The 26,102-nt window shown below is 45.4% G+C and overlaps 2 protein-coding genes across 7 annotated transcripts in view; one reads left to right on the top strand and one right to left on the bottom strand.

Annotated features, from left to right (window-relative positions):
• Positions 94–10,450, top strand: LOC110396117. 5 transcript variants are annotated; one of them, XM_021391461.1, is made up of 8 exons: positions 94–295; positions 765–980; positions 1,051–1,234; positions 1,740–4,991; positions 5,722–5,892; positions 6,200–6,372; positions 6,656–6,773; positions 7,752–10,450. In XM_021391461.1, exons 2-8 carry the CDS (start codon positions 775–777, stop codon positions 8,088–8,090), a joined length of 4,443 nt encoding a protein of 1,480 aa, XP_021247136.1. In that variant the 5' UTR covers positions 94–295; positions 765–774; the 3' UTR covers positions 8,091–10,450. The 5 variants fall into 5 exon arrangements, with proteins under 5 accessions (XP_021247136.1, XP_021247135.1, XP_021247137.1 ...); XM_021391460.1 differs by having other exon boundaries at positions 94–980; XM_021391462.1 differs by having other exon boundaries at positions 94–1,234; positions 1,660–4,991.
• The window catches only part of ZC3H6 (zinc finger CCCH-type containing 6), a 30,541-nt gene continuing 14,864 nt past the window's right edge, over positions 10,426–26,102 (bottom strand). For both annotated transcript variants that reach the window (XM_021391465.1, XM_021391466.1), the window contains exons 3-12: positions 25,632–25,757; positions 23,663–23,918; positions 21,680–21,801; positions 19,466–19,582; positions 17,890–18,001; positions 17,289–17,398; positions 16,288–16,541; positions 15,317–15,831; positions 14,814–15,053; positions 10,426–12,865 (exon numbers count right to left, since the gene is read on the bottom strand). In XM_021391465.1, coding sequence (XP_021247140.1) covers positions 11,367–12,865; positions 14,814–15,053; positions 15,317–15,831; positions 16,288–16,541; positions 17,289–17,398; positions 17,890–18,001; positions 19,466–19,582; positions 21,680–21,801; positions 23,663–23,918; positions 25,632–25,757 — 3,351 coding nt within the window. In that variant the 3' untranslated portion in view covers positions 10,426–11,366. The remainder of the gene's footprint in view (positions 12,866–14,813; positions 15,054–15,316; positions 15,832–16,287; positions 16,542–17,288; positions 17,399–17,889; positions 18,002–19,465; positions 19,583–21,679; positions 21,802–23,662; positions 23,919–25,631; positions 25,758–26,102) is intronic.

Genomic DNA, 26,102 nt, shown 5'->3' with positions numbered 1-26,102 from the left:
CTAAAGGCGAGGGAGCAGCGGGTCGTAGGGCTGTTCCCTGCAGCAGCCCAGCAGGAGGCAGGGCCGAAGCTTGACCTCCCAGCAGAAGGGTTTTCCTGCGGCTTACCCTCCATCGGCGAACGGATGCAGGGAAAGCCAGAAGAGGCAGCAAGTCTGCCCGTTTTCTGTCTCCTACGCCAAACGAGAGATGAATTTCTCCTTGGCAAAGCAGCTTGGCACCAGCGTCCTCGTGGTGTGCCAGATGCCATCCCCGCGACGTGCCGGTCCACGATGCACCGGGCTGCACGTGCTGACGGTGCGGGCGATGCGCTGGGGAGGGCCCTGTGCCCTTCAGACCTGTGTTTTTCAAAGCATCCGCGGCGGGGGGAATTAATTCATAAATCATTAATTTGCCCGCGTGGCTTCAGATCGCTGCTATCCGGAGCTCTCTGCAGGTGCAGAACTCAACGCCGGGGAGGGGAAGGGGCCAGGCCAGGTGATCGCTTGTGCAGCCCGGGCTCAGGTAACACCGGCTGCCATGGGAGCTGCTGAGAGCTGAGCTGTCACACACACACGGGCTCTGCTTACAGAGGGGCTGGGATGCTCCAGGTTACACGCGCAGCCTGAGCAGCACAACGCCTTCCCTCCTGCAGGCTGGCGCTGCGCTCAACGCTCTGATGGCATTGGGGGTTTCCTCCAGCCCCAGGTTGCTGCTGAAATCGATCACCAACGCACACTGCAAAGGATCCCGAACCATCCCGGGTTTTATTTCCTTTTTTCTCCAGGTGGGACACAATGGAACCTGTTTATCTCTGTGATCTCGGAATTCCGACAGAAAGCAGAGCTGTCCAGAGGATCCTCTGCCCCATGGCCGCAGAGCTCTGCCATCTAATCCTCGCCCTGGAACAGGAAGATGGAATGTGTCAGACCTTACCCAACCTAGAGGAGAACGCAGAAGAATTAGCCAAAGCCACCGACGAACTCGCTTCTGCCGCCAGAAGGTGATTTTGCTGGGTGGTGGGTGGTACTTGTGGGATGGGGACGAGCTGAACCCCATGGCTTTTCTTCCAGGTTGGCCGAGCAGTCCGGTGACAAGGTGTACCAGGAGGAGACACGGCTCACGGCCGAGTCCCTTGTGCTGGCAGGGAGGCACGTGCTGCAGGCAGCCCGCCAGCTGCGGGGACAGCCAGACAGCCCTGGGCACAGGGAGGTGCTGGCTGCGGCAGCGAAGGGCGTCCTAACAGAGACCGTGAAGGTAACACCAGAGGGGACGGTGCTGAAGAGAGAGGTGGGGAGGGATGAGATGTCCCCTCTGCTGGGACAGGGGCTGGGGGAGCTCTAGTTGGAGCAGCAGTTGTTTCTTCAATAGGACGAGAGGGGATGGCCTCAAGTTGCACCAGGTTGTGGTTCAGGTTGGGTGTTAGGAACAATTCCTTCTGAGACAGAGCGGTGAGGCACTGGCACAGGCTGCCCAGGGAGTGGTGTGGTCACCGTCCCTGGAGGTGTTCAGAGCCGTGGGGATGTGACACTGAGGGACATGAGCAACGGGCACGGTAGGGTGGGCTGGGGTTGGACTGGATGATCCTAGTGGTCTCTTCCAACCTTAATAATGCTAGGATTCCCTGTGTGCTCACTAGGGCGGGCCTGCTGGGCAAAACGCACCTCTTTTCTTCCCAGCAGCAGATACAGTATCATTTCCAGAGGGATGCAACAGCAATGCGTAACCTTAGCCGCACTGACTGTACCTTCTGCTGTGCTAGATCCTTCGGATCGAAGGTGCTGCTGGGGCAAGGCGGATCACGCAGGCTGCCAGCTGGCTGTTGGAGTGCCTGGGCACGCTGCGGGATGCAAGGGACATGCCAGGACTGCTGGCTGCTTTCCGGGACTTCTCCGAGGCCTTGCTTCTGCTGAGCAATCTGACAGCAAAGCACCTCGAGGAACTCCAAGACTCTCCTCGACGGACCAGCTTGGCCCAGACTTTGCAGCTCCTTCAGAAGCGCGTTCCTTTGCTCCATGCAGCCAAGCACGGCCACCTTAAGCGCTCCTGGGCTCAACAAGACAACTTCTCCCAAAGCTATGCTTTCCAGCTGATGGAGAGGACCGTCCAAGAGCTTGTTTCCTTGCTTGTCGACAGCACAGGCAGCAAGGAGCTCCAGGACGGACACGGGACCTTCTCCCAGCACGTGCATAGGCTGCTGGCTCTCCTCTGCCGCCCAGACCCAGTGCATCTCTCCGACAGCGAGTTCAGCGCTCACGTGGAAGCAGTAGTTTTCTACTGCATGCTGCTAGCAGAGACGTGCAGGCCAGATCTGAAGCAGGAGCTGGTAAAACGTTGCTGGGTTCTCCTGCGGCTCAGAAAAAGCATTTGCTGCCACGTAAGTCAGCAGGAGGGACGGACAGGGCCAAGCTTGGGAGAGAGCAGCCTGAAGGAGAAATGTCACACCATGGGAAAGGAGGTGGAGAACCTTGACCAGGCCGTGCTCAAAGCTACTCTGAACCAAATCCTCGACACCTTCTCCGAAGCCAAGGAGCCCTTGAGGCAGTTAGTAGAAGAAGCGCTTACCCTTGCAGGGACAGGGTGTTTTCCAGCAGGGCAGGGAGCATTACTGAAGAAGCTTCAGCCTCTCACTGCCACCTTTTTCACACATGCCCAGCAGATGCTCAGAGTGGCAGGCTTTGTCCTGGCCAGGTGCACCAAAACCCAAACTGCCAGAGAAATCCAAGACTGGGTAGAGTACTTAAAGAGCCTCCTTGCCAGTCTCCCTCCAGTGCTCACAGAAATGAGCAGAAATCCAGCCCATACGAGCACTGCTCAGCAGCTGCAGTCCTTGTACCACGCGTGGGCTGGAACAACAGAAAGCCTCTCGCAGTGTTTCGAGGAGACAGTCAGCATGCATGAATTCCTGAAGCTGTCCATCCAGGAAATGGCCAAGCACAAGGAGTGCTGTGACGAGGCCCTACAAAGTGAGGACCCCGAAAGGCTCTCCTGGCATGCCACTAGCCTCACCAGTTGGGCTCACTGGGTCGCTGAAGCTGCTGCCAGGTACGTGGATAGAGCCACAGACCCCATTTTCAGGAATGGCTTGCTGGTCTGGGTTGAACAGCTGGCCAAGTCTGTTCTTGAGCTGAAAGCAGCCACGGCCCTTTGCCTGGAGAGACGCTCCTGCCTCCAAACTAGGGATGCCTTTTCAAAGACAGTGAGCTGCCTGATGGATTCTGCTCACCGTGTTCGGGATGGGCTGGATGGGTCCAACCACCCAGATATCCTCAGCCCTCTCCGGGAACAAGTACGGAGCACTGATGTTGCAAAGGAGCTTGAACTCAGCTCACCCTACGCTGGGTTAAAAAACGTTACCAGTCAAGCTCAATTGCAAGATGATGTCTTAAGTCATCCGTCTCCACAAGCAGGTAACTCACACCCAGATGTTGCTCCAAGGAAAGGAGAAATGCAGCCTGTCATTACAGCACTCCTAGAAGCAACAAGAGCCCATGATACAGCGGCTGTGAACGCCGCTTGCTCCGCCTTGCTCGAACTCTCTAACTGCTGTGTCAATGCAGCAAAGGAAGCGCTGCCTGTTGCTGCCTCTCCCCTGATGGAGATGCTGGGGCAGTACCAGAAGATGATCTTACTGACACAGTGTGTCATTAGCTTGGCCAGGGAAATAGCCCCAGGGCAGCTCCAGCGTCAAGGCAGACTTCTCCAAATGGCACTCACTCTCTCAGAAACCATCTGTGAGACCAAAGAGTGCCTGGCAGCCGTGGCAGGCTCTTGGTACAGTCTGTCTCAACAAGTACTGGGCTTTATCTTGGCTGCTGACTTTATGAGCGGCAAGCAGGCTTTGGATGAGACCATGATGGGCTTAGCAGGAGCGGTTCAGTTAGCAGAGGACATTGCGAGCATGGCCTGTAGTAAGCAATATCCCATTTGTCCTGGCGTATGGGAGAATTTTCTACAAGTCCAAGCCAAATTTTCACACGCTCAGATGAACACCAAAGTGTTACTTGAGAAAGCAATGTCCTTCAAGGGCTCCTGCAAGCTGGGAGAGGCCATCCTGGAGCTGCGCTGTGTCCAGTGGGCTATCAGCATGCACGTGCTCCTGGGTGCTGTGGATCAGTTCATAGGCAAAGACATCCTGTTCCTGAGGGAGCTAAGAAGTGCCATGAAGAACAAGCTTTGTTCGCAGAGCCTCTTGGCTGCTGTGTCTGAGAACTCCCTGAGGCTGCAGGAAGCTGCCCAGCTCTCTTACTTCACTTGCCCTGAGGACTGCAGTCGCAGTGAAATCCTCGCCCTCAGGGAAGAGATAAACGTGCTAATGGAAGCACTGCTGGATGCCTCCAATACACTCTTGGTCTCCCCGCTGCCTACTGCCAGCTTGTACGTTCGCTTTGAGCTCCTGCAGAGAGACTTGGCCCTCAGGGCCAAGGCATTATTGCTCCACCTGGAGAAAGCCAACACTGAACATCTACAAGTCATTCGAGATGTGGTTGGACCAGCCCTGTCTCCCCTCCCCGAGGAGTGCAGGGAGATGAGCCAAAAAGCTTTTAAAGAGAAGGCAAGTCGGCTAATGGCCAACGTTCAGTGGGTCAAAACCACCCTCCAAGATGTCCTGGAGACCACCGCTCAACTGCAGTCGCAGGCAGACCTGCTCTCTGTTGCAGACCACCTCCTGGTGCTCACATCTGATGCAGTGGGCAGCGCCAGCCAGCTCTTCCAAAGCCACCAGGACAAAAGGCATCTCCACCTAGACATCATTGTCTGGTACTGGTCAGCTAAAGCACACTACCTTGCCACGCAGCTTCAGGCTGTCCAGGGCATCAATGGACACATCCTGGAGCTCATGAGACAACACCTGCAAAACGTGGGGGACCAGTGCTCCCCAGGGCAGTGCAGCAGCACAGCCAAGCTCTCCCCAGCCCGACAGCTTCATGCTCTGAGGCCCACTAAGTCAGCAGAAACTTGGCAGAGCGGGAGCGGACAAGCAAGCAGAGCTGTCAGAGAGGCACGTGAAATGGTACGGTAATTTTTCCCCCGTTAACTTTTAGTGCAGTGTGATGAACACTGCTGAGTACGAGGATAACTGAGGTTAGGAGAGATCTCCTGGAAATCCACAGTCCAAGCCCTGCCCAAGGCAGAGCCAATTTCCATGTTAGATCAAGCTGCTGGGTGCCCCATTCAACTGAGCTCTGGATATCTCATCTGATAGAGACCTTTGCGTAAATAAATCCATCTCCAAAACACCGTTCCTAAGGAGCAGGGGGTTGCACTGCCCTTCCTTTCCCTAAAATACTGCCTCTCTCTGCTCAGCTCCTCACCTCTCGGCAAGCCTTCCTCAGGGTGGCAGGAGGAGCAGCCACCCTGCTCCCACAGCTGCTGTCAGCTGCCAGGAGCCAGCAAAGGCTTCAGTAACACGATCCACATCCCTCTGCAGAGCAGTTTAGAGGACTGGGTTGCACTTCTCAACTATGGGCACCGCCAGCTTACACAACAGTTACTGCCTGTTTGGAGACAGCTCCAGGAGATGATAGCATGGGGCATTTGGACTTAGTAATCCCACTGTGGGTGAAGACAGGGGAGAGAAAGACTGTTCAGGAAGGCAGAGCAGACTCAGCAAGGTTACAGGCAGCTGTCCCACCTCTTTATTCACCACAAATTGCTTCAGAAACATGCAGGCAGAAACTCCTCAACGCTGATGCATCTGCGTTCTCCAGACTTTAAAATCTATTCAGTTGTTGTCTTGACAGCGAGAGAACGGTCCTCTCAGTACCTTCTTTGCAAGCAGCCCTGGGAAGCAGGAGAGAGAAGACAGTATCAGAATGCAGGGAGGTCCCAGCAGGATGCCCCAGATCACCAAGGACATGGCACTAAGGATGCTTCACATGACTCAGTTCCTGAGGAAGAAGGGCCCCATCACGGTATGGAGTTTCTCACCCCCTCCACCCCATCACTTTTATAGGTACAAAGATGCCTTCTAGGAAAGGTACCCAAATGCCCAGTGCCTGCTGAAAAACCCACGTTATCCCATCCTTCTAAGAGTGGCAATGGGTGCATTTGCATCAGTTATTTCAGGAATTACTTTCCTGAAAGGAGATGTGAGTCCTGTGACTAGTGCTTTCCTCATTTCAGAATACACCTGGCCTTTCTGGATGCTCCCACCTTACAGGAAAGATGGTTTGTTTTTTTTTCCTCCTCCTCCCCCCTCACATTTCCATTTTGTTTTAGAGCAAGGAGCAGCTTGTTGCCTGCGCCAGGCAACTTGCTTCTGACGGGTTGGCATTTGTTACGTTCGGCCGCGCCGTTGCGAAGATCTGCCTGGACAAGAGATGTTCCACGGAGCTGCTGCGCGCCGCGGAGCAGACCCACACCATCAGCAGCCAGCTCGCCATCGTGGCCAGGTGAGTTGCTGGAAACAAGGAGTCTCCCCGAGGCTCAAAGAGACATGCACGGTGGTCTGTGCTGGGTGTGGGTGTAGCCCTCAGAGCTCAGTTGCAGTTCAGGCTCTTGTCTTTCTGCTGCTTGCTGGCAGCAGCCCTTTCCTCCCATTTGCTTGCCTCTTGTCTCCCCTGGAACACTTCTATAGCAGTGCAGGGGACACCGTTTCTGGCTTTGGAGTACCTGGCCACGGAGGGGTGCACACTTGCATGCTTTTCCAGTAAAATATCTCTACGTGTCTTTAAGGGTGAAAGCAGTCACTGCAGAGAGCAAGTCCTCTTCTGAGCTGCTCGTGAGCAACGCACAGAACCTACTTCAAGCAGCTGGGCACGTTCTGAAGGCAACCGAGGCAGCATGCATCAAGGTAAGTTAATGCTGATGACATTGAATGGGTTTTGCAAGGTGAGCTTGTGCTGTGGGGAGCTCCTCCAGCCTCACCTGGCGGTGGGCATGCAGAAGCTGGCTGCTGTGGGATCTCTGTCATCAATAGCTAGGGGTCAAGATTCCCACTGCGATGCTTCTGTTTTATGCCTTTCTGCTTTGCTTCCAAAGCGTCCTCTGCGTTTTTCCAGGCATTGAAACTGCTCTGTCACTGCTACCAGCTTTGAAGTCATCGTTAGCTGGTCCAATTCCCATTTCATATTTGGGGAGGAGAGCAGCAGCATCTCAGTGGAAGCCTTTATTTGGGAATGGTCCGCGTCAATCTTGGCCTTCACGTTGTCTCAAGATGGGCTTTGATCAGAACTCCCAAGAGCTTGCCTTGCAGCTGCCAGCAACGACAGACTGCTCCACCTGTAAATGGTTTGTGAGAGCAGCCTTTATCTGAAAGCACTCGGAAAACAAACACAAATACAACCGCACTCTGCGCCGATGCAGTTTTGCATTGTGTGCCTTGATCTCCTGTGTAGCCCAACTTCTGCTGAGCACTCTGTCTTTCTGAAAAAAGACAGTTCCGAGTAGGATCTTTCCTGATGGACAATCAGCAAAAAGCAAGGGAAGGCTCCTCCTGTACATCACTCCCTATGCTGCTTAAGGTATATTGTCTAGGTTATCTGCTGACAGCCTGAAGTGGCGAGCCATTCTTTTATCTCAATTGCCTAAATTACAAAGTCCTTCACCACCCAGCTTCTCCCCTTTCAAAACGGATGGGCCCGCTTGCCAATAAGGTGACGAGACAGCCTAGTTTTTCTCTCTCTGCAAGCAGGTTTTTAAGCGTTTTAAGTATTTTTTAAGCATTAACTATTAGAAACATCACATCGCTCACACAGACGTCACAGCGTTCTGACGTGTATCATTTATCTTAACGTATTAAAGCACGTAAATATTTGCCTCCTTCCAACAGGGCTTGCGGCAGCCTGCTCCTGACTCTCAAGAAGCAGCAGCAGCTGCTTTTTGCACCGAGTGGAGAAAAAACCTGTTGTGGCACAGAGCCAAGCAATGCTTCAACTCAGACAGGGATGAATTAGGCCTCCGCAAGACTCAGGCGAGGGCTGAGCCCACGCTCACAGCCATGGTGCAAGGACAGTCGCCTCTGACTGACAGTACCGCCAGGTGTCCCACATCTATTACAGGACACGCCATCACAGGCAACCACCTCCAGAAACACGAAGGGACTTCTGCTGCAGATGAGCTGCCCCACTTTGAAGACATGAGGTGGCTGGGGCTCTTTGGCAGGCAGTGAGGCTTCTCAAATGTTGATGCAGGGAAGACACCATTTCATGGGGTACCTTCACTACATCTTTCGAGAAGCGCCAGTTTTTGTGCTCTCCAGCACCCAAGGCGCGAACAGAAGGCTGCAGGAACACACTTGTAGCAACAGCAGCAAACGTGGCTGGTAGGATCAGAGGATCAGACTGTGTTGCTCACTGCCTGCACCAGAAAGCCTCAGAGCTGCAAGGTCTTTCTGAGGGCCCCGTTCTTTGGCACACTGTCAAACTCCTCCTCATCTAGCAGCACTGAGCAACGCTAACAGACACCCCCCTACATACAGAAGCTAGAAATCTCCTTAAAAGTCTTTTTTTATCACAGGGCAGCAACAGCAGGTGCTGATCTAGGAACGCTCAGTCCTTCTGAATTGCAGAGGTTGTCTTACTCTTCCAAATCCCCAGGGCCGGCAGGAGCAGTTTGTCACACCTGCTGGCCCTGACTCAGCAGATCCTACAGCCTGAAGTGAGACTTTTCTCCAGAATTCCAGGGCGCACAGTCACAGTGAAACATTCAGTGCTGATGCTCACCCACCTTGCAACGACGGGCATCTGGAACATCCAGGACCCCCGATACTGGCTGCTCCTGTTACTGCTCTCCACAGCCTCAGAAATGAGTCGCAAGCGTCCGAGGGAAAGGCTGCTCTGTGCTGGAGGAAGGGATGGAAGCAAGCGCTTTTCCTGCAAAAGACACAATGATTTCTCACAGCACATCAGACTTTATTTGCTCTGTGGTTGCCATCCGTCCCAGCTGAGCTCAGTGTGACAGGACTGTCCCCACGCACCTTCCTGCCTTTCTGCTGGGCTCAGACACCCCCCAACACCTTCCCCTTGGCTTACAGGTAGGTCAGGACTTGCACCGTAGGAAGAATCCTCTCCACATTTCAAGAGAGAGCAGCAGCAGCAGGCGCACCAGTGCAACCTTGAGCTCAGGGAAGAAATCTGCAACAAACAAGCAAGCAAGCACAGGCAGAGAGGAAGCAGCCCACGGTACTGCAGCTGCGGATGCCCTCGCGGAGCTGCTGGCCAGGCCCAGCTGGATCATGGATGGAAGGAAGGAAGGAAAAAGGTTACACAAAGTAAGTTGCAAGGACAAGCCAGCCCCTTTCTGATGACATTTTCTCCTTACCTTGTCCTCCTCCTTGCCCCAGATGGAGCCCTGCATTATATTAAAGGTACTGACGTGGCAGTCGATCTCCTGCGTTTGAAACGAGCATTCTGGGTGCCCCTACCAAAACACAACCCATTTCCATCTGCAGCTCCCAAACGGATCCATACCTGGACCAACAGCAAACCACCCGAGATCCTCCAGCTACCTCAACTGCAAGGCAGAACATTTTGCCCCTGGTATCAGCATTTTTCCTTCGACCCTTATTTTCCCCATCCTTTGAAAAGAAGTCAGAGTTCAATTTGGTGATGATGTCCTCGCTGCCCTGCAGAAGCAGTAACTCCAGGTTGCTGCTGTCCATCCTGCAAGTACGGTCTAATAACCTTTCACATCTAAACACGATGTGGCTACTTCTCTGTTATCTAAGTTCTCAATTATTTTGAGTGTTATTTACAATATCATTCGTACAATTTATACTCTAAGAAAGTAAACTGAAACCACTATTGCCTTCAGCAGCACCTTCCCTGCCGTGTTTTGTGCACACAGAACTCAGCTTCCCTCAGCTCATCCAAGCCCTGCTCAGCAATGCAAGGGAGCTCACGTTCCGGCCTGGATCCCTGCCTGTCTGCCAGGCACAGGAACCAAAACCACCGAATTTGCCACAAATTCCATCACATCCCAGTCGCCAGCACTACCCAGGCCAACGCACAGAGAGCGAGAGGAAAAGGTCCACCAAGGAAGAGGCTTAATGCAAAGAAACATTCCAAGTGGGCGGGAACCAGATAGCAATTGAGCAGACTGCAAAATTTTATTTTAAATGTAGCTAGCTAGGAATAACTACATTTCCTCTATATAAAAAGCAACCCAAAAGGCAAAACGAGAGAGGCTTTGAGGACAGTTGCGCTCTCGGCATGCAACATCTCTGAAAATTAAAGAACATGCATGACATTTCTCATAGCAGCGATGATGATCGTAGTCAGGGAACAATGACGACGCCGTCCAGATCAGAAGTCTGATCTCGGAACCACTCAGCCAGCTACCTCCATTGGGATTCAATGCCAGGACAGTTTAAAAGCCCACCGCCATCCGACTGGCGAGGGCTGCAAAACCAGGCTTCGTCACCTGCGTCCTTCACACACCCTCTCTGCTGTTTCTCCAAGCCTGAACTAGCTGGCAGCATGTCAACACCACAGTCATTACCAGACTTTAACTGTACCCTTTTTAATTTTTTTGTTAAAAATGTTGTAAAGACACAATGAATACAAGTACTGCAGTTACATCAATACAAAAAAAGCAATACAAATTAAGCGGCTGAATACAAAAATACATTGAAATACATGAACACCACAATGTAACTTATAGCACTAATCAGAATTGTGTATGTGTGGAAAAAAAAAAATTAAATAAAAACCTTTTCCGTATTAGACAACTTAGGTATTCTCCACTTTTAACAGTAACTTTCTTCTAGTTATGTACTTCACAATTTCTTCTATATACAGCATAGAATAAAATACTTTTAAAAGATATGACATTTTTACTCCTCAATATGTGATATAGGTCTCTTTTACACTAAGAATACGGACTGCGTGAATAAAAACCCATGTCTTACGTTGACGGATCTGAAAAGGAGGATCAACATTTTCCTTTTAAATCATTTCTGTATACTTAAGTTAGTAGGTTTGGCTTGATGCGTCGGACAATCCTTGTCAAACAGTGTCTCTCACAGTAATGTACATAATATTGCTTGTATCTATACAATCATACAAATGTGGCAATCATATCTAAATGTTGTTTATGAAAGAGACAGCTCACACATATACAGGTCTTCGGACTTTCTTAATGACTTATTTACAATGAAAGTGCTTTTATCAGCTCTAACACGATACATGTTGTTGGTTTGTTTTTTTTTTTTTTTTTCCTACATGTCAATTATTAGTCTCCCTGAAATTGGAAAAGTATTATATAGAAAATACCACAGCTTTGCAAACACTATAGCGTACTGTATAACTGCATGTGGTTCTGAGATTAGCAGCTGAAAAGTGTTGATAATTATAATTTAAAAATAAATAAAGCAAAGAGGTAAACCAGTTACAAAACAGCAGAAAACTGCAATATTCACAACAGTAAAAAGACTTAAAATCAATTGCTAACAAAACGGTGAAGCGGTCGGGTCGAAAGTCTTGAAAACATCTTTTAATGACTTGTCATCTGACTCGCCGTTCGGATCGCTATCCTGCGTCTGAGCGACCTGTCCAGGCTGCCTCACCTGCCTCGGATCGCTGTACTGCGGTCTGATTAAGCCTGATAAAGCTTGGATAGGAAGGTTGTGCACTGCGGGTGCAGCGCTGGAGTGTTTAGCCTGAGGTTTACTGTTGCTGTTTGCTTTCTCTGAAGTAGCTTCTGCCGATCCGTCGGGATTCTTTTCGACGTTGGAGGCAGGCTTCGGCAGCGACACGTCTTCCGACAGGCTGGGTTCGTTTTTACCAGAATTTTTCAAAATGCTTTTTTTCTGGTTCTCTCCGTTCTCTCCGGAACTAGGCGGAGCTGTGTCCGACGACGAGCTGTGATCCCGTGGATCATACAAGCTAATACCGCTCAGCAACGAGCCCGAAGTCCCCAGCCTGACGCCGCTCGCCGACAGCTTGGGCGCGTACGGGGGCAGAGCATCGGGGTCAGCTTTAGCGGCGGCAGCTTCCGAGGGCTGTGACGAACTGGCAGCAGATCTGGCAAGGCGGGGGTCAAACTTGGAAGGGTGCGACTCCTTCGCGACTCCGTGATACGTATCTGCATTCGACAGTCTGTGGAGCCGGGGGTCAACGTTTTTTTGTAATCGAGGATCTCCTAATTTGCTTGAGCTACTGGCGTGAGAATCCGCAGGCTGATCCAAGTAGCCGCTCCTGCCCACTAAGTTATTTTTTGCTTTTGCAGCTAGTCTCGGGTCAGCTGGCATTGCGTTTGGGTGGGGCTCATTTTTCAGATTCCGCAGTTTATTAAGCCTCTGGTCAGCGATGAGTGGAGGAAGAGGTAAATTAATTGAAGAGACGGGGTCGGGCTTAGGCAAAGGTATTGGGAGCAAGTCTTCGGGTGCCCACACAATATGCTTAGCAAAGTTTGGTTTCATCAGGGTAACATCCATTTTAATGTGGCTGAACTGCCTAAGCTGGGATCGGGGATCCCTTAATGTTACACCGGGCAAAGGTTCCAACGGAATCAGAAAAGCTCGTTCTCTCAGTTCTCTTTCTGAATCCTCTTCGTCATCATCCATCCCTTTTTGCTTGACTTTTACACCCGTGTGAGGGTGGTGTAGATCTAGCTTTGCTCCCACGAGAGACGAGCTGGCATGACCACCATCGCTGACCTTATGCATCCTGGGATCTCTTAGCCTGGGGTCCAAGGCTGCGGATTCCGAAGACTTTCTCGGGTTGGATCTCGGCGAGGCCCTAAGCCTTGGGTCAGCAGCCTGAGGCCCCGCACCTTTGTCTTTTGCCAGCCTTGGATCAGTAGGAATACCAAGCATGTGCTGCTCTGTGGAATGCTGTTGCTGATTCCTAAAGTTTTCGCTCTGCTTCTTCAGTGTTTTCAGTATTGATTTAACACTGTTCCCCTCTTCCTCTTCACTACTGGAGTACCAGTTGACATTGTCGTCTGAGAAAAAAAGATTACGGATGCAAATGGTCACTAGGGAATAAAACATGTTTACTCATACAAAGAGATAACTTCTCAGTGAAAAGAAATTGAGTAATAATATCTGATATCGAGCCCTCATTCACTGTATTAAAATAACTGCAATATGACAAAAATCAATTTCAATAAAGAACTGAAGTAACAAAAAAAAAATTGAGTTAGCTGAAATACTCCCAAACTCTGCTGCATTCTCTCCACATTTCTCTCTGTCGATGTTAATTTTGGTAAATAACTGTTGTGGTTTCACCACACAGTCCTTCACTTATTCCTTCCCCTTTCAGAACTCCTTCCGCACGCTGTCTCATGGTATGGGATATCCCTTTGGTCAGTGTAAGGCAGCTGTCCTATTTCTGTCCCCTGCCAGTTCCTTGGGCCCTTTGCTGCAAATGGCCTTGGCTCTGTACAACACTGCTTAGCAGCGACAAACATCAGTGTGTTATTACAACTGTTTTTCTCCTAGAACCAAAACATAGCATCGTACCAGACACTCTGTAGAAAACAATTCCATCCCAGCTGAAACTAAGACAATAAGCTACTTCCAAACAATTATTTCTAACAGTACTACTAAGAAAACAACACTTACAATCTTAGTGTAGATGAAAATGACCTTCATTGTGGGATGGGTGAAAGAAAAGTAGAATAGTGCCTTAACAGTCATCTTAAAAACAGATACATTGCAAGTGTGGCATTTGTTGCTTCATTACAATCCAAATTAGAAGGTTTTGGGGAGAGGTCAAGATTCAGAATGGGGAAAAGTAAGAATATTTAAAGGCTAAATTCTCAACCGTCTCCTCCAATTTACTGGAGTGCAATATAGGTAAACAACACAGCTGTATGCTTTGATCCATATTCTAAACTTGTATACTCACAGAAGGAGATGAGTGGTCTATTCTGGCTCAGTAAAATGAGAAATGAAGATGAAACCCACCAACATCACCACTTCCTAATGCACAGTAATGCACTACCTAATGCACAGCCTAATGCATGGTTTCCTCAGTGCTGGCTGCATCACACAAACACTCAGTGCCAGGGAGTGACAGGACACAATCACAAGGAGGCAGCTAGGAGGATCATTTCCCATTTACACTGCTTTCTGAAAGTCCTCCAAGTGGGAGGAGCAGTTAACTCAAAAGCAGTGGTGAGAAGCATTCAGCTCACAGTAATTACTCTAGGTCACTCTGGTTTTGTTCGTTTGTTTAAATGGAGCAGCATCTCCGGATCAGAAATACATTGGCTACATCCTTGAAACCATGTGATATGGCAACTGCCTTTTAGTGACACAGAAGATGCATTCCTAGTCACGTGGCAGAAGTACTTCAAGAAGACATGGAAAAGGGTGCAGCAGCGAGCAGGCCACAGGACAAACATACTCTGTGCTGTCCAATCTCATCCTCAATTTCACTGTTCTCTATTGGCTATAGCTTATAGAAACACTAAAACACTGCAAATTTCCAAGACTGCAGAGGAAAAAAGCCAACTGCTTTAGAGAAATGAAATGTGCAAAAAAGATCAAGGGCACAACCAAATCAATAAAATCTAAGAGATATTTGCAGTACTGCTAATTAGAAATAATAACCTTTCAGTCAAGGATTTTAAAATCCTTTCAGTCAAGGATTTTAACAAGTTACTGATTTGTCAGCAACAGAACTTTAGAAAAAATGTAAACTATGTAACAACTATCCACAGATCTTTCCACTTTGCATTGAAATGCAGATATTAAACCTATACTAGAATCCCAGAACGAGCTGGAAAGAAAGGCAAGTTGCTTGACCTGAAAGCATTGAATTGGTACTAGCACACTCACAATAACCACGAATGGTAACACGATGAAAATTCAAATCAACAAATGATTTCCAGAATAGCATATGATCAGCAGATAAATTTTGAACATGAACAAAATTAACTTTACCTTCTTCTTTGCTCATTGCCCTTTGACCCTGGCTGCTGACAGAGTCTCCATCTCTCTGATGCTTTTGACTAAGTCTTACATACAGGGCTTTCTGCATTGCTGGAAGAAAATCTGGTACATTAATGGCTGGTTTATGGCCCATATGACCACTCATGCAGTCTGACTCACTTCCACCTTGATGAGACTCTTGAGCCATGAGGTGAGCCTGGTGATCTGTAAATTCTCCATGCCATGTTCCATCTGCAGTACAAAAAAATAAAGCAGTCAGCAGCTACACCACGCAGGCTTTTACAGCAGAGCAGTTAAAACACAATAAAGCAAAATTAATGTGACATATTACATGACCGGAAAGCATCAGCTGAAAATGTATATATAGTGAAGACCTTAAAGGAGTGTGGCTCTCCACAATTCTTTCTGCTGCTCAGCACTGAAGCCATGATGATTTAACACTATACCACTACAAAGCACCGCACCGAGGAACAACAATTCTTAAATGCCCTTACCACCAGAGTTATTAGCTGGCTGGAAGTTATGTACAGCTTGATGAGAATAGTAATTGTCATAGAAATCAGCTGGGTTCTGAATAGGCTCATAATTCATATTCGGCTGTCGTTCTCCAGGCATCTGCTGGTACTGAGGCCCCGGAGGACAATGATTATCTCTCGGCATATTCACCATATGTCCTTGAACTCCGGGGGCATTGTAAGATCCACCAAGACCCGGCGGTGTCAGAGGCGGACCGCCCTGCTGTCCTTGCATAGGCATGCCGCTCTGGTTCTGCGGTCCTAGAAAGCCTGGTGGAACACCCTGCATAGGAGGGCTCTGAGGCATTCCTTGAGGCCCTCCACACGGATGATGTCCAGGAGAGCCTGGGTGCATTGGTGGTCCATTATGTCCTTGTGGCATGCCAGGTCCCGGCCCCGGGCTTGAACCAGGATTATACATATGCTGAGAATGAGGGTCATTCCCCTGAAAGGGTGGTCTGGGTGGTGAGGAGCTGTTGTAGAAGGTTGGTGGCCTGTAAGCAAAAAAACCGTAATGAATCAAATTTTGCACCTATACAGGTCAACAGTCTGCTAGCTATCTCCTCCCTCTCTTTGCTCTAACAGATGTCTGCTCATACTTACTGGATCTCAGTAAGTCTTTGGTCAAGACCTAACCAGAAAAAGCTTTTAGAAGGAGACTGAACTGGGAGACAACTTCGCTCAGCTCGCAACCAGAGACAGACAAGGCAGGCACGGAGTTAAAACAAGAGCCAAAGGAGTAGCTTTCTGACAGGTCGAGGCTCAGTAAGTAATCCTTTCAAGGAAAGCATTAATTAAGTAAATAACTGGTAGCCTACGCTTGACAGATAATTAACTTAGCAATGTACTTGCAAATATACACTTCTGAAAGAAGGAAATAAAGAATACATTTCATGCATTAATGTAGCCACATCCTAAGGAGAATTCTACAGAAAATGCAAAAAACCTACTTTTTTCCAATTTTGTGTGCTAAATCCACAGTGGGCTTCACAACAATTTCAAAGAGAGATGGTATTTTCTTATAATCTCCTGAAGGGTCTTGGTAATTTTCTATATCGGACTCAGAAAATGGATATTGCTCTGCTGGGGTTGGCAGAAGCCCAACACCCGGTGGTGGCTTAGGGAGAGGAACTATGCCACGCTTTCTGAGCTCCTCCAGTTCCTTCTCATCTTCATTTTGTGGTTCCTCCTCATTATTCAAAACCTAGAATGAAGTAATACAGCAAACAGTTTGTTAGTTTTACAGTTTACAGAACAGAATTTAGTCTTGCATTTTACACTTACACACTATTACCTCCCACAATTCTAGTACATATACTAACATCAAACTCAAACTATACATCTACTGTTACTTGTTCTGTAGGAAACCAATTCACACTCGGGAAGAAAACTATCTTTACAGTCAGCAATGGACAATTTCTCTCACAGAGTCATTTTGAGTGACAGAAATGACTTACTTTACAATTCATAATGTTTTTAGTGTTAAATTTGCATCATTTTTCTGATAAGACCCATTGCATACTAACTGTTTAACTACTTAACACAAAGGTCAGTACTTCATGAATCATTCAGAAGAGGCACCTCATTCCTTTCTCCACCCAGACGATATCTAACTTCTGGGTTGGATAAAGTTAGACAACATAAAAGCCACACTTCTTGTTACAGAGTGCACAGAGATTTCTACGGAAAGGGAGTCAAAAAAAGAATTTGTGATTAGAAACAAAAGCTGTGAAATTAAACAAATCCAACACAGCAGGAAAATAACTGGTGGCAAGGGGATTTTTTTGTACAGAACCTAGTCACAAACTTGCAGTGCTGAACAGCAACAAGGAAGCTTTAGCATTGTTTGTGCATAGCATCACACTTCCCCAGAACCCCATGGAAATTTCCAGGAGTATCCCCCATTCTTTTTGGGAACAAAGCTCATGTTTACAGACTACAAACTGCTCACCTTATCCAGCAGCTCTTTTGTTTCTGCAGTCAGGGGAGCATGAGAAAATTTGCACTTATCTCCTTGATAACATTTCGCTCCTGTATGGTAAAACTTGCAAGGGAATTCATGTAAGCAACTTGTTAAGGATGCCTAACAAAGGCTAATGATTAGTTTGCACTGTGGCACATGTATGAAACCAAGCTGTCAGTTACCCTTCAGTTCTTCAGGAATACTTAATCTTTCCAAAACAGTATCTTAATAATTTTGAAAGCTAACAACCAGCTTACCTTTTAGATTAATTTATCATTCTACTAATAATTACCTTACTGTCACCTTAACATTATTTTTGACTTGACTGTGATTAAAAAGAATAAATCAAACTAAAACTCAGTAGGGATTAAAAAATACATGGCTATAAGGGTATATAAAATACATGGATAAACACATCATATTTTCTCCTCCCATTTGAGCAGAAAAATTGTTTTCCTGTAGTACATCCACACGTAAGTTGCTATAGACTCTTAAGAAAAGAAAGAGCCACCCTTTAAAATCATTTATGTGAATTAGGAGTAAATACAAACAGTCGGTTGAATTCAAGTATTTTTTTTTTAAAGGATATTGTGCAAATAAATGCAGTTCTCTCCTTTGGTGCAATAACCCTGTATGTAAAACTTGCAGATTTCCTTTTTCTTTTCTATCTCTGCATCATGATCAAATTTACACTGCTCCCCCTATAAATAAGAAGAGAAACACGTTATCAGTCCGGAATGCTGAGTAGTTCCATTTCACATTTAAAGGAAAGCATCCTCCCTCACTGAATTTAAACTTTTTATAATTGCCAACACAGGATTATACTGTGAGTGTGCCCCTACAAAAACACCAACAGGGGAAGCTGGACATAGAGAAACGATTCCTGAATCTGGGTTCTAAAGAATGCTACGTTGGATGGTTACAGAAGAAAAGCTGGTCTTACGATACCAGTTGTCTTCTCTGTTTCCACCGAGCAATTAGCTTTAAAAAGACATTTAAACCAATACCTTACTGAAATTACTTCATATATAAACAATTGTGCATTTAATCAGTGAACCTGACTCTATCTGAACGACATGTGAGATAACCATGAAGTCCAGTAAGCAAACTGTCTGACTCTTCCATGTAAGACAACATCAGGCCTTCCATCCTGGCACGTTATACATGAGGGTTAATTTGCTAGAGGTTTTTTTGTACATTCTTTGTGATTATTTTCAATACGCTAAGTGCTCTTTCAACTACTCATCTTAAAACTGAAGGTGGCAGCAAACACTCATCTCACTGAGCACAACATACTAAAACACAGAAAGCCAGCAGAACATGCATTCATTTCAGTTTGCCCCTACGTTTGGGAACAAAAGCATACTAATTTTCCTCCTTCCTTTCACAATACGAAAAAGCAACAGAAAATGTTCTATCACGAAGTACGCAGAAACACTAGATAGAAACGGCACACTCACTTGTTCGAGAAGCATGGAGTGTGATTTGTAACTGACTGAACTATTCTGACAGCAGAATATTCAACTTCACAGCAGCGAAAGCTTCAAAATGAAGCAACAGCAAATTTCTAATGCAATAACAGACTGCCTTGCCGGGGCTTTTGCTTGACAGCTGACTGCTCTGAATAGGATTCTCTTCTTTCTGTTGCCTTCCACTCGCTGGCTGAAGGAAGATGACTTCAATTCTTTGGTAAGGGAACTACTACTACAACCTCACTTTTTGCAGAGAGAAATAATTCAGCGTAATTAAGCAATTTCTTCAGTGATTCGAAATTACTGGAGCACAAAACACAGAAATAATCTAATACATTCAGAAATCACTAACTACAGAATCCATACTTGTAAAATTTGTTACCTACTTACATATGATACATTGTCAGTGTAAGTTTGTAATACTATCAAAGACATTTTTGCTGCATATATTAGCAAGCAAACGCAATCACTTGTTAGAATTGGTTATAATCCTAAGCGTGTACCAGAGGGGATATTTTTCCACAAGCATTTCTGTTAGCATTTATCTATAAATACGTAAAACAGAAGAAGTCAAAACACGGTTTCAACCTACAAGTTTTCCTTGCATCAGCTGAAGAAAAAAAGAAGAATAGTGCATCTTCTCCCCTCCCTCACACCAAAGTACTAGGCCTACAAAACACAGTGCATATTTACCTTAATACATCTCCCTTCAAGGAAGTATTTACAAATTTGTTTGCCTTTGTGTTCCACCGTGTGCTGATTTATGAATTCCTGACTCATATTAACCCATTTCTTCACTGGTTTGCCATCCTGTAAGAAAAATGAACATTCTGCTGATGTTTGCTTATTAAGTGCAGCTGCAAAAAAGTTAGAGCATATTTGATGCAGTAGCTCTGCAAAATGTGACTAACTACACCAGGATTAAGGTCTTAATACTACACCCACAGCTCAAAGGAGAGGTAAACATACATACCTTTTCTCAGCTGCTTTAATACCGAGTCTTACACTCTTTTGCAAACGTAATCAAATTAGAAATTTCTTACAATACAACAGATGTATGTAAGTTCACTGAATGGACAGAACATCTCACATTTCATTCGGACATGCTAAAAAGGAGGGCTGACTCAAGGCTGCCGACTAAGTAAAGTGCCCCCTGATTCAGGGCACTTCTGCACATAGGCTTTGGCAACCACTTCTGTGACCTGCCACCACCTCTACATTCTTCTGTCAAATAAGTAACGCTCAGCTGCACAAGTGCCCAAATGCAGCATTTCCCATTTTTTTCCTCAAACCATGCAGTGCTAGCTCCCTGTTGGCACACCAGGAGTCAGCCTTTAATCTTCATCAATCTGTTCGGTAAGCACATGGATTAATAGCTGGCATTTCCACCCTACAGACAGATAGCAGAAAGATGACACCCTGTTCCAGACACCTTGTTCCAGCACTGTGTGCCCTGGCCAGAGCCAGCGCTCAGTTTCCACCTTCCTCTGCCCTTCTGGACCCAAATTGCATGACTCTTTGTGACAGAGCTGCTCCTGAGTGGGAAGACTGTGGGTATATAATCTTTACTGGCAACTCACCAGCACTTCTGGGAAGAGAGTAAGCAAAGAGGACTCAACAGCAGCTCAGGTGGTGCATGACTTGCTAGCATTCCTCTTGTTGCTGAGTAAATCCTCAGTTGTCAACCTGCTTACCTTCACAGTTCCTTCACAAGTCCATTGTAATCAAAATCCTGACTGCCCCCACGTTACCACCACGCATAGTGTTACATTCAAACAAATTCATTTACTGTTTTTTGTATTTTAACAAAACTCTAACTGAATAGAAAGTATTGCCTGTGCCAGAGTCAGAAGCTGAACAATCAGACCTCCAGACTACCACCTTAGCCATAAGACTATACCCTTCCCCTCTACTCCCTTCACATGTGATTTTTATGTCTTTTTTGCAACGCAAGATGGTCATCTACTGATCCAATGATGGATGGAAATCAGGCTTTTCCAATTGAAGACTTCCACAAAAATGGGCAGGGATCTGACTGATGAGTAAGAACTTCTGACATGGAATAGATACGGTTCTCCATTGTAATTGGACTGAAAATGTGAACATCAGTTTGTCTGGCAAATTAAGCAATGTCACAAAACATTAACACTAAGAATGATGAGCAGATTTTGAGACATTCAGAAGCAGACTTCCTCAAGTTAGATCAGTTGAGATCTGTTCTCCATTCTGAATGCACTAAGCCTGGAGAAATCTCAGCTGTTTCTTTCAATCAAAGTTTTGAATCTAATACTTGATCCCCCTCAAGATCAACTCAGATATTACATGAAAACAATGGCCCAAGTCTTTCTGGGGGCAGTGAAAACCATTGACCATCTCACACCTCAAAACACTTGAAACAATGGCTCAAGGAAGGTTGAAATACTCCAACAGAGGGTTCCAGGGATGAGGCTCTCCATCAAAGGAATCCCATCTAAGTGAAAACCAAGGTATGTCTCTTTTCTTTTCCACTATTAGCTATGGAAATAAGAAGAATCCTTCCTGAATCAGATGAAAATTGACAGAAGCTGTGAAGGAAGCCATTTTTTTTGCTGAAAAAGCTGAGTTGAACTGGTAGTAGCAAAATGTCATCTCTCAGAAAGTTAATATTTAAGTCAATACGCCATTCAAAACCAAAGCTCATAAACCATATTGTTAAATTTTTCTTATTTCCAAGAAAATGATCTATTAGCTTAAGCTATCAACTGTACTCAGTACATCTAGTGCAGGAAAATTCAAGTAAAGGGATTTAACTTTTCTAGAGAAGAGAAGAAGCGAAAAAACACGCACCTATAAATATTCTTCTGTTAAAGCAAGACATCCAGTCATTTGAAACAACTGCATTAGAAATTTAACTTTAAATCCACATACCTCATGAAAGCCATCCGACCCTTTATTGCCCCCTCTTCCTCTTCCACGATCCTTACGCTTCAACTTCTTTTGCATTCCACGTCCTCGACCAACACCATAATTATTACCTCTTTGAGAAATACCTGAAACACAGCAGCAACCTTTTAAAATGTCCTCCCAAAGTACAGTTTTCTAGAGACATCAAATGTAGACAAGTATAAAACTAAATATCTTTTTGCAATCTGAGTTCCTAAATGCTATCTTGAATCATGAGTTGGCAAGTAGAACTACACCAGCCAACTATAATGCTGTGCATCTGCCTGCTCTTTGAAAAGCTCTTCAAATCAATAGCAGACAGAGTGCACATACAATTAATCCCATTCAAAGCAGCTTCTCACAATTAGAAGTTCAGTGATTATTTCAAACAAGGCCAAATACTTGAAACATTTTGTGCCATTTGGGCACTTTCTGAACGCAGAACTAATCAGTACAACTGGCAGCCAAGTGTACACGCATACCTGAAAACACGCAAGAAACCAAAGATCATAACCTAATTGGACAAATCATCTTTGAATATAATAATACTCAACTGTCTGGAAGCCTCAAGGTGGTAATTGTCAAGCTATCAGCACATCATGAGTCATGTTCTTAACTAAAAACACTGAGACAGAGTATCTATCTACTTTCTTATTAATTTAGAACCAAAGAAAACAAGCTCTGTAGACGTCACATCTGCTTCAGGTGGAAGCCACCCCACCACAGCAAGGCTGATTCCACGTGACTTGCAAAGACAGAGATCCTGAAGCAGTATTACTAAGCAGCACGTGAAACAAACATTTTTTGTCTCAGCTAAGTAGATTCTGCCAAACTTCTACCAGTTTACTTAGTTCTGAACCAAAACAGAACACAAAAGATCATCACAGGAGTAAGTGAAGGAAAGCTCACTACCTCTGTACAGCATGGCATCTTTCTTACAAACTACTAAGATATTTACAGCCTCATCCAAAACCTTGCTCAGATTTTGTGTGGCAGAAAAATAAAGGGAGAAATTTAGTCACAAATAAAGGGAGAAAATTTTGCAAACTGAATCAATGATTTCCTAAATGAGAACTTTGGTGCCAACATTTTATCTCATACAAAAAGCAAAGAAATAAGTGACATTTTTCTAGATGGGAGACCAGGATACCTCTGTAAGCAGTATGCACTGCCTCCCTCACCTAACCTTCCACACTCCAAGATAACAGACAGTAACAAGAAGATGAGGGAGTCTAAAATCTCTTTGTAGCAAAGGCAGAGATGTAACTTGGCTCAATGAACTGCACTAGAAATTAAGGAAATGGACAGACACCAAACGAAAGGTGCAAGCACAAATGCTTCCATAATTAGGTTTATGTAACATGGGCATGAAGTAAGAGCAGCAAGACTCTTTCTGAAGTACGTTTCTTAGGAGAAATACTTTCTCATCAGCCTTTGGATCAGTCCAGCTTTGAACATTAGAAAAGAAAACTGAAAAGGATCGTAGCATACTTGTGGGGCATACTGATAAATGTATGTAGGCATCCATCAAAATTTCCAGGTACCTTAAATATAAATAAATATTTTTGGCCTATAACATATTTTAGAATTCACAGGTCACATACTGCTTTCTTCACCCTTTCATCAACTACACCAGGAAGTCACTGTACAGCCCTATGATTTCTTAGGGTAGGTACCTCAGGTAGGCACACAATCAAGATCTTGTCTGTTTGTTTTTAAGCAGGTTATTTATTTACTATTTACACATTAGCCAACGCTTGATCTTTTTCCTCAGTAAATGCCAAAGTGCACCCACGTGATATTATTCCTTCCCATTAAACAGCATGCCACGTCCTGCTGAGAGACTGCAAGCCCACAGGAGAGCCACTGCTGGCAGCTCTCCTCATTCACCTCTCAACACAAACGTCCTGAAATGATGCGTGACACAACCATCATCAATACTACAGCTAACAGTTCAAATCATCTTACCTTTCTGGATCCCTTTCATCCCCAGTTTTTTCACTGGTTCTTTCAGAAATGGAGGTACTAAATCACTACTGGAGGTCTCTTTAGCTTGCCTGTATTGTTTAAGCTGATCGGCAAAATCTTCATCTTTTTCTTCGTCGTTATAATTACCAAAGTTTTCATCACTGTAATGACTATAGTCATCATACTCCTTGCTTTTTACATTTTTTTTATGTTGCATTTTCTGTGAACTCATGTAATTTCCTGATACGTGTCCGTGCTGTATGAAAAGGATTGTATTGTTTAGAACCAGCTCAACATTTCCAACACCACCCCTCCAAACTGCTCTACAAAACCAACTGTTCTTATGCTGATACATTGTCACGCTGTCTACAGATCTGTACAAACCAGCATTAATAACAATGAAATCAGTTATCCAGTTAAAAAAGAGTACTTTTGACTCTGCATCAAAATAGAGAAAGGTTTGTTGGTATTTTTGCTGTTTTTTTTTTTTTTTTTTTCAGTTATCCAGTTAAAAAAGAGTACTTTTGACTCTGCATCAAAATAGAGAAAGGTTTTTTGGTATTTTTGCTGGGTTGTTTTTGTTGTTGTTTTTGTTTTTTTAAGGAATCAAACAACAAAAGAACAGCCTCAGCATTTATACTCCAGAATGTTTCTCAGAGGGACTGACAAAGAATTTTTATGTACGCAATCCTTTGCATCTTAAGTGGTACTTCTATAAAGAAGTTCTTCTAAAAACAAACAGTAGGTAGTACAGCATGAGAAAAAAATACATTATTACTGCTTAGAACGTGTTCAGAAAAACATTGTATATTCAGATCCTGAACAGATGAGCTTACATACGTAAGAAGACACAGGGGCACTCATGTATTTCGAGAATTACTTTAACTATGTTCCTGTAGGCAATACAATATGCAAACAATTTTAAGGGTTTCACACTTCATTTGGAGGCTTTGTACTGATAGCGCATGTCAGCAAGATTCTTTAAGGCTTATTTTACTGGAATTTGAGAAGTTACTGGACACTTGTCAAGAAGCAATGCTGATTAACTGGTGGAGCCTGCAAGTGAGCTGCTTCTTGGAACTCAGGCTACTTTGGTGCACGATGTTAAACAATTTGAAGAGTATCCACTCAGGGAAAGTCAGCAGGACTGAAACAAAAATTCTGTGTTTACATTAATAACAGAACTCTCTCTTAGTAACAGCAGGAAGAATGAAAATTTAACTTGCTAAAACCAATATACAAACGGTTCATTAGAACCATGATTAACAAAATCTTTCCCTTCATGATCTGCATATCCAGATAATCTTGGACACAGATGATACAATCTGTCCTGTCTCCATCAGTCAGGATGAAATATTTCTTACGGCCACTCCCAAGCCAGTACTGTCCCTTCTCCAGTTTCTGCAGACAGGATTTTCAGCTCAGTAATAAATCAAGCTCATTTAGAGTTTTCTGGAACAGTTTCAGGCTAAAAGGAAAGCATCCCTTCCTCTGAAGTAATGCAGCTCCATCAAACCTCCAGCTACTCTATCTCACTTGTCGAGAATGGCGTTCTATTTCACCCAGTGGTGTCAGGAGAGCTATTGAGCTGCACAGAGCGAGAAAAGCCAGGATAAATTGAGCTATCAGAAATCAGCATCAACTCTAGATATTTAAAGCTGACTTTTCAAGAGCCTGTTTCCTCTTAGTACTGTCTAAATCCAATGTAGGCAACAGAAACGGTGCCTTAATTATTTCCCCACAGAGGAAAAACTGTATCAAGTTTGTTTACACCGCCTACATTTATGTTACAGATGATGCTTTACATTTTGAAATCCACTCAGAGGACATGAGAACTACATGTATTTTCTGAAACTGTGAAAACCAGCACTGTGATCAAGTCAGCCTTCAAAAATCGCATCGCTGACGTTTGCATTTTTAAATTTATACCCAAATAAACGCACGAGGAATCAGCTTAAAAAAATACTACCTGACTGAACGAAGAATCATAATCTCTGTATGACGAACTGCTACTCTTTTTATGGGATCTTTCTGTACGTTCAATATCAGAGTCGTGGCTGTAGTCTGAACTGTCATCACTGGAAGGGGAGTTATGCTGAAAAAAAAACAAACAGAAGAAAACAGCTGTCTAAAATGCTGTTATACAATTTATTATGCAACTGGTCTGCTGCCTATTAACTTAAAGGGAGCACTAACCCAGTATATAAAAGCATTTTCTTAACTGTCCTGAACCTCTGCGTCTGGGGGAGACCAAAGAAAACACACTCTTTGATGACCCACTCTCTTTATCAGAGAAAGAGATCTGATCTTATGAGGCTTTTGCATGAAAACATTGAGGGTTATGCGGTTACTCTGGGTTACATCAGTTTCCCAAGGGTCTGCCTCTGAGCCCTACTCAGCAACATAGCTGAGATGCTGCCGGAAGGCTAAAAAAAAAATA

The sequence above is a fragment of the Numida meleagris genome, chromosome 3 (genome assembly GCF_002078875.1).
Source record: "Numida meleagris isolate 19003 breed g44 Domestic line chromosome 3, NumMel1.0, whole genome shotgun sequence".
NCBI lineage: Eukaryota > Metazoa > Chordata > Aves > Galliformes > Numididae > Numida > Numida meleagris.
Note: the sequence above shows the minus strand (reverse complement) of the source record. Positions and strands in the feature narration are given on the sequence as shown.

Excerpts from the sequence above, each read along its gene's own strand:
- LOC110396117 (XM_021391461.1), top strand. The coding sequence starts at position 775 with ATGGAACCTGTTTATCTCTGTGATCTCGGAATTCCGACAGAAAGCAGA. Across the intron at positions 5,893-6,199 it reads GGAAGAAGGGCCCCATCACG|AGCAAGGAGCAGCTTGTTGC; the intron begins GTATGGAGTTTC and ends ATTTTGTTTTAG. Across the intron at positions 6,774-7,751 it reads CCGAGGCAGCATGCATCAAG|GGCTTGCGGCAGCCTGCTCC; the intron begins GTAAGTTAATGC and ends TCCTTCCAACAG.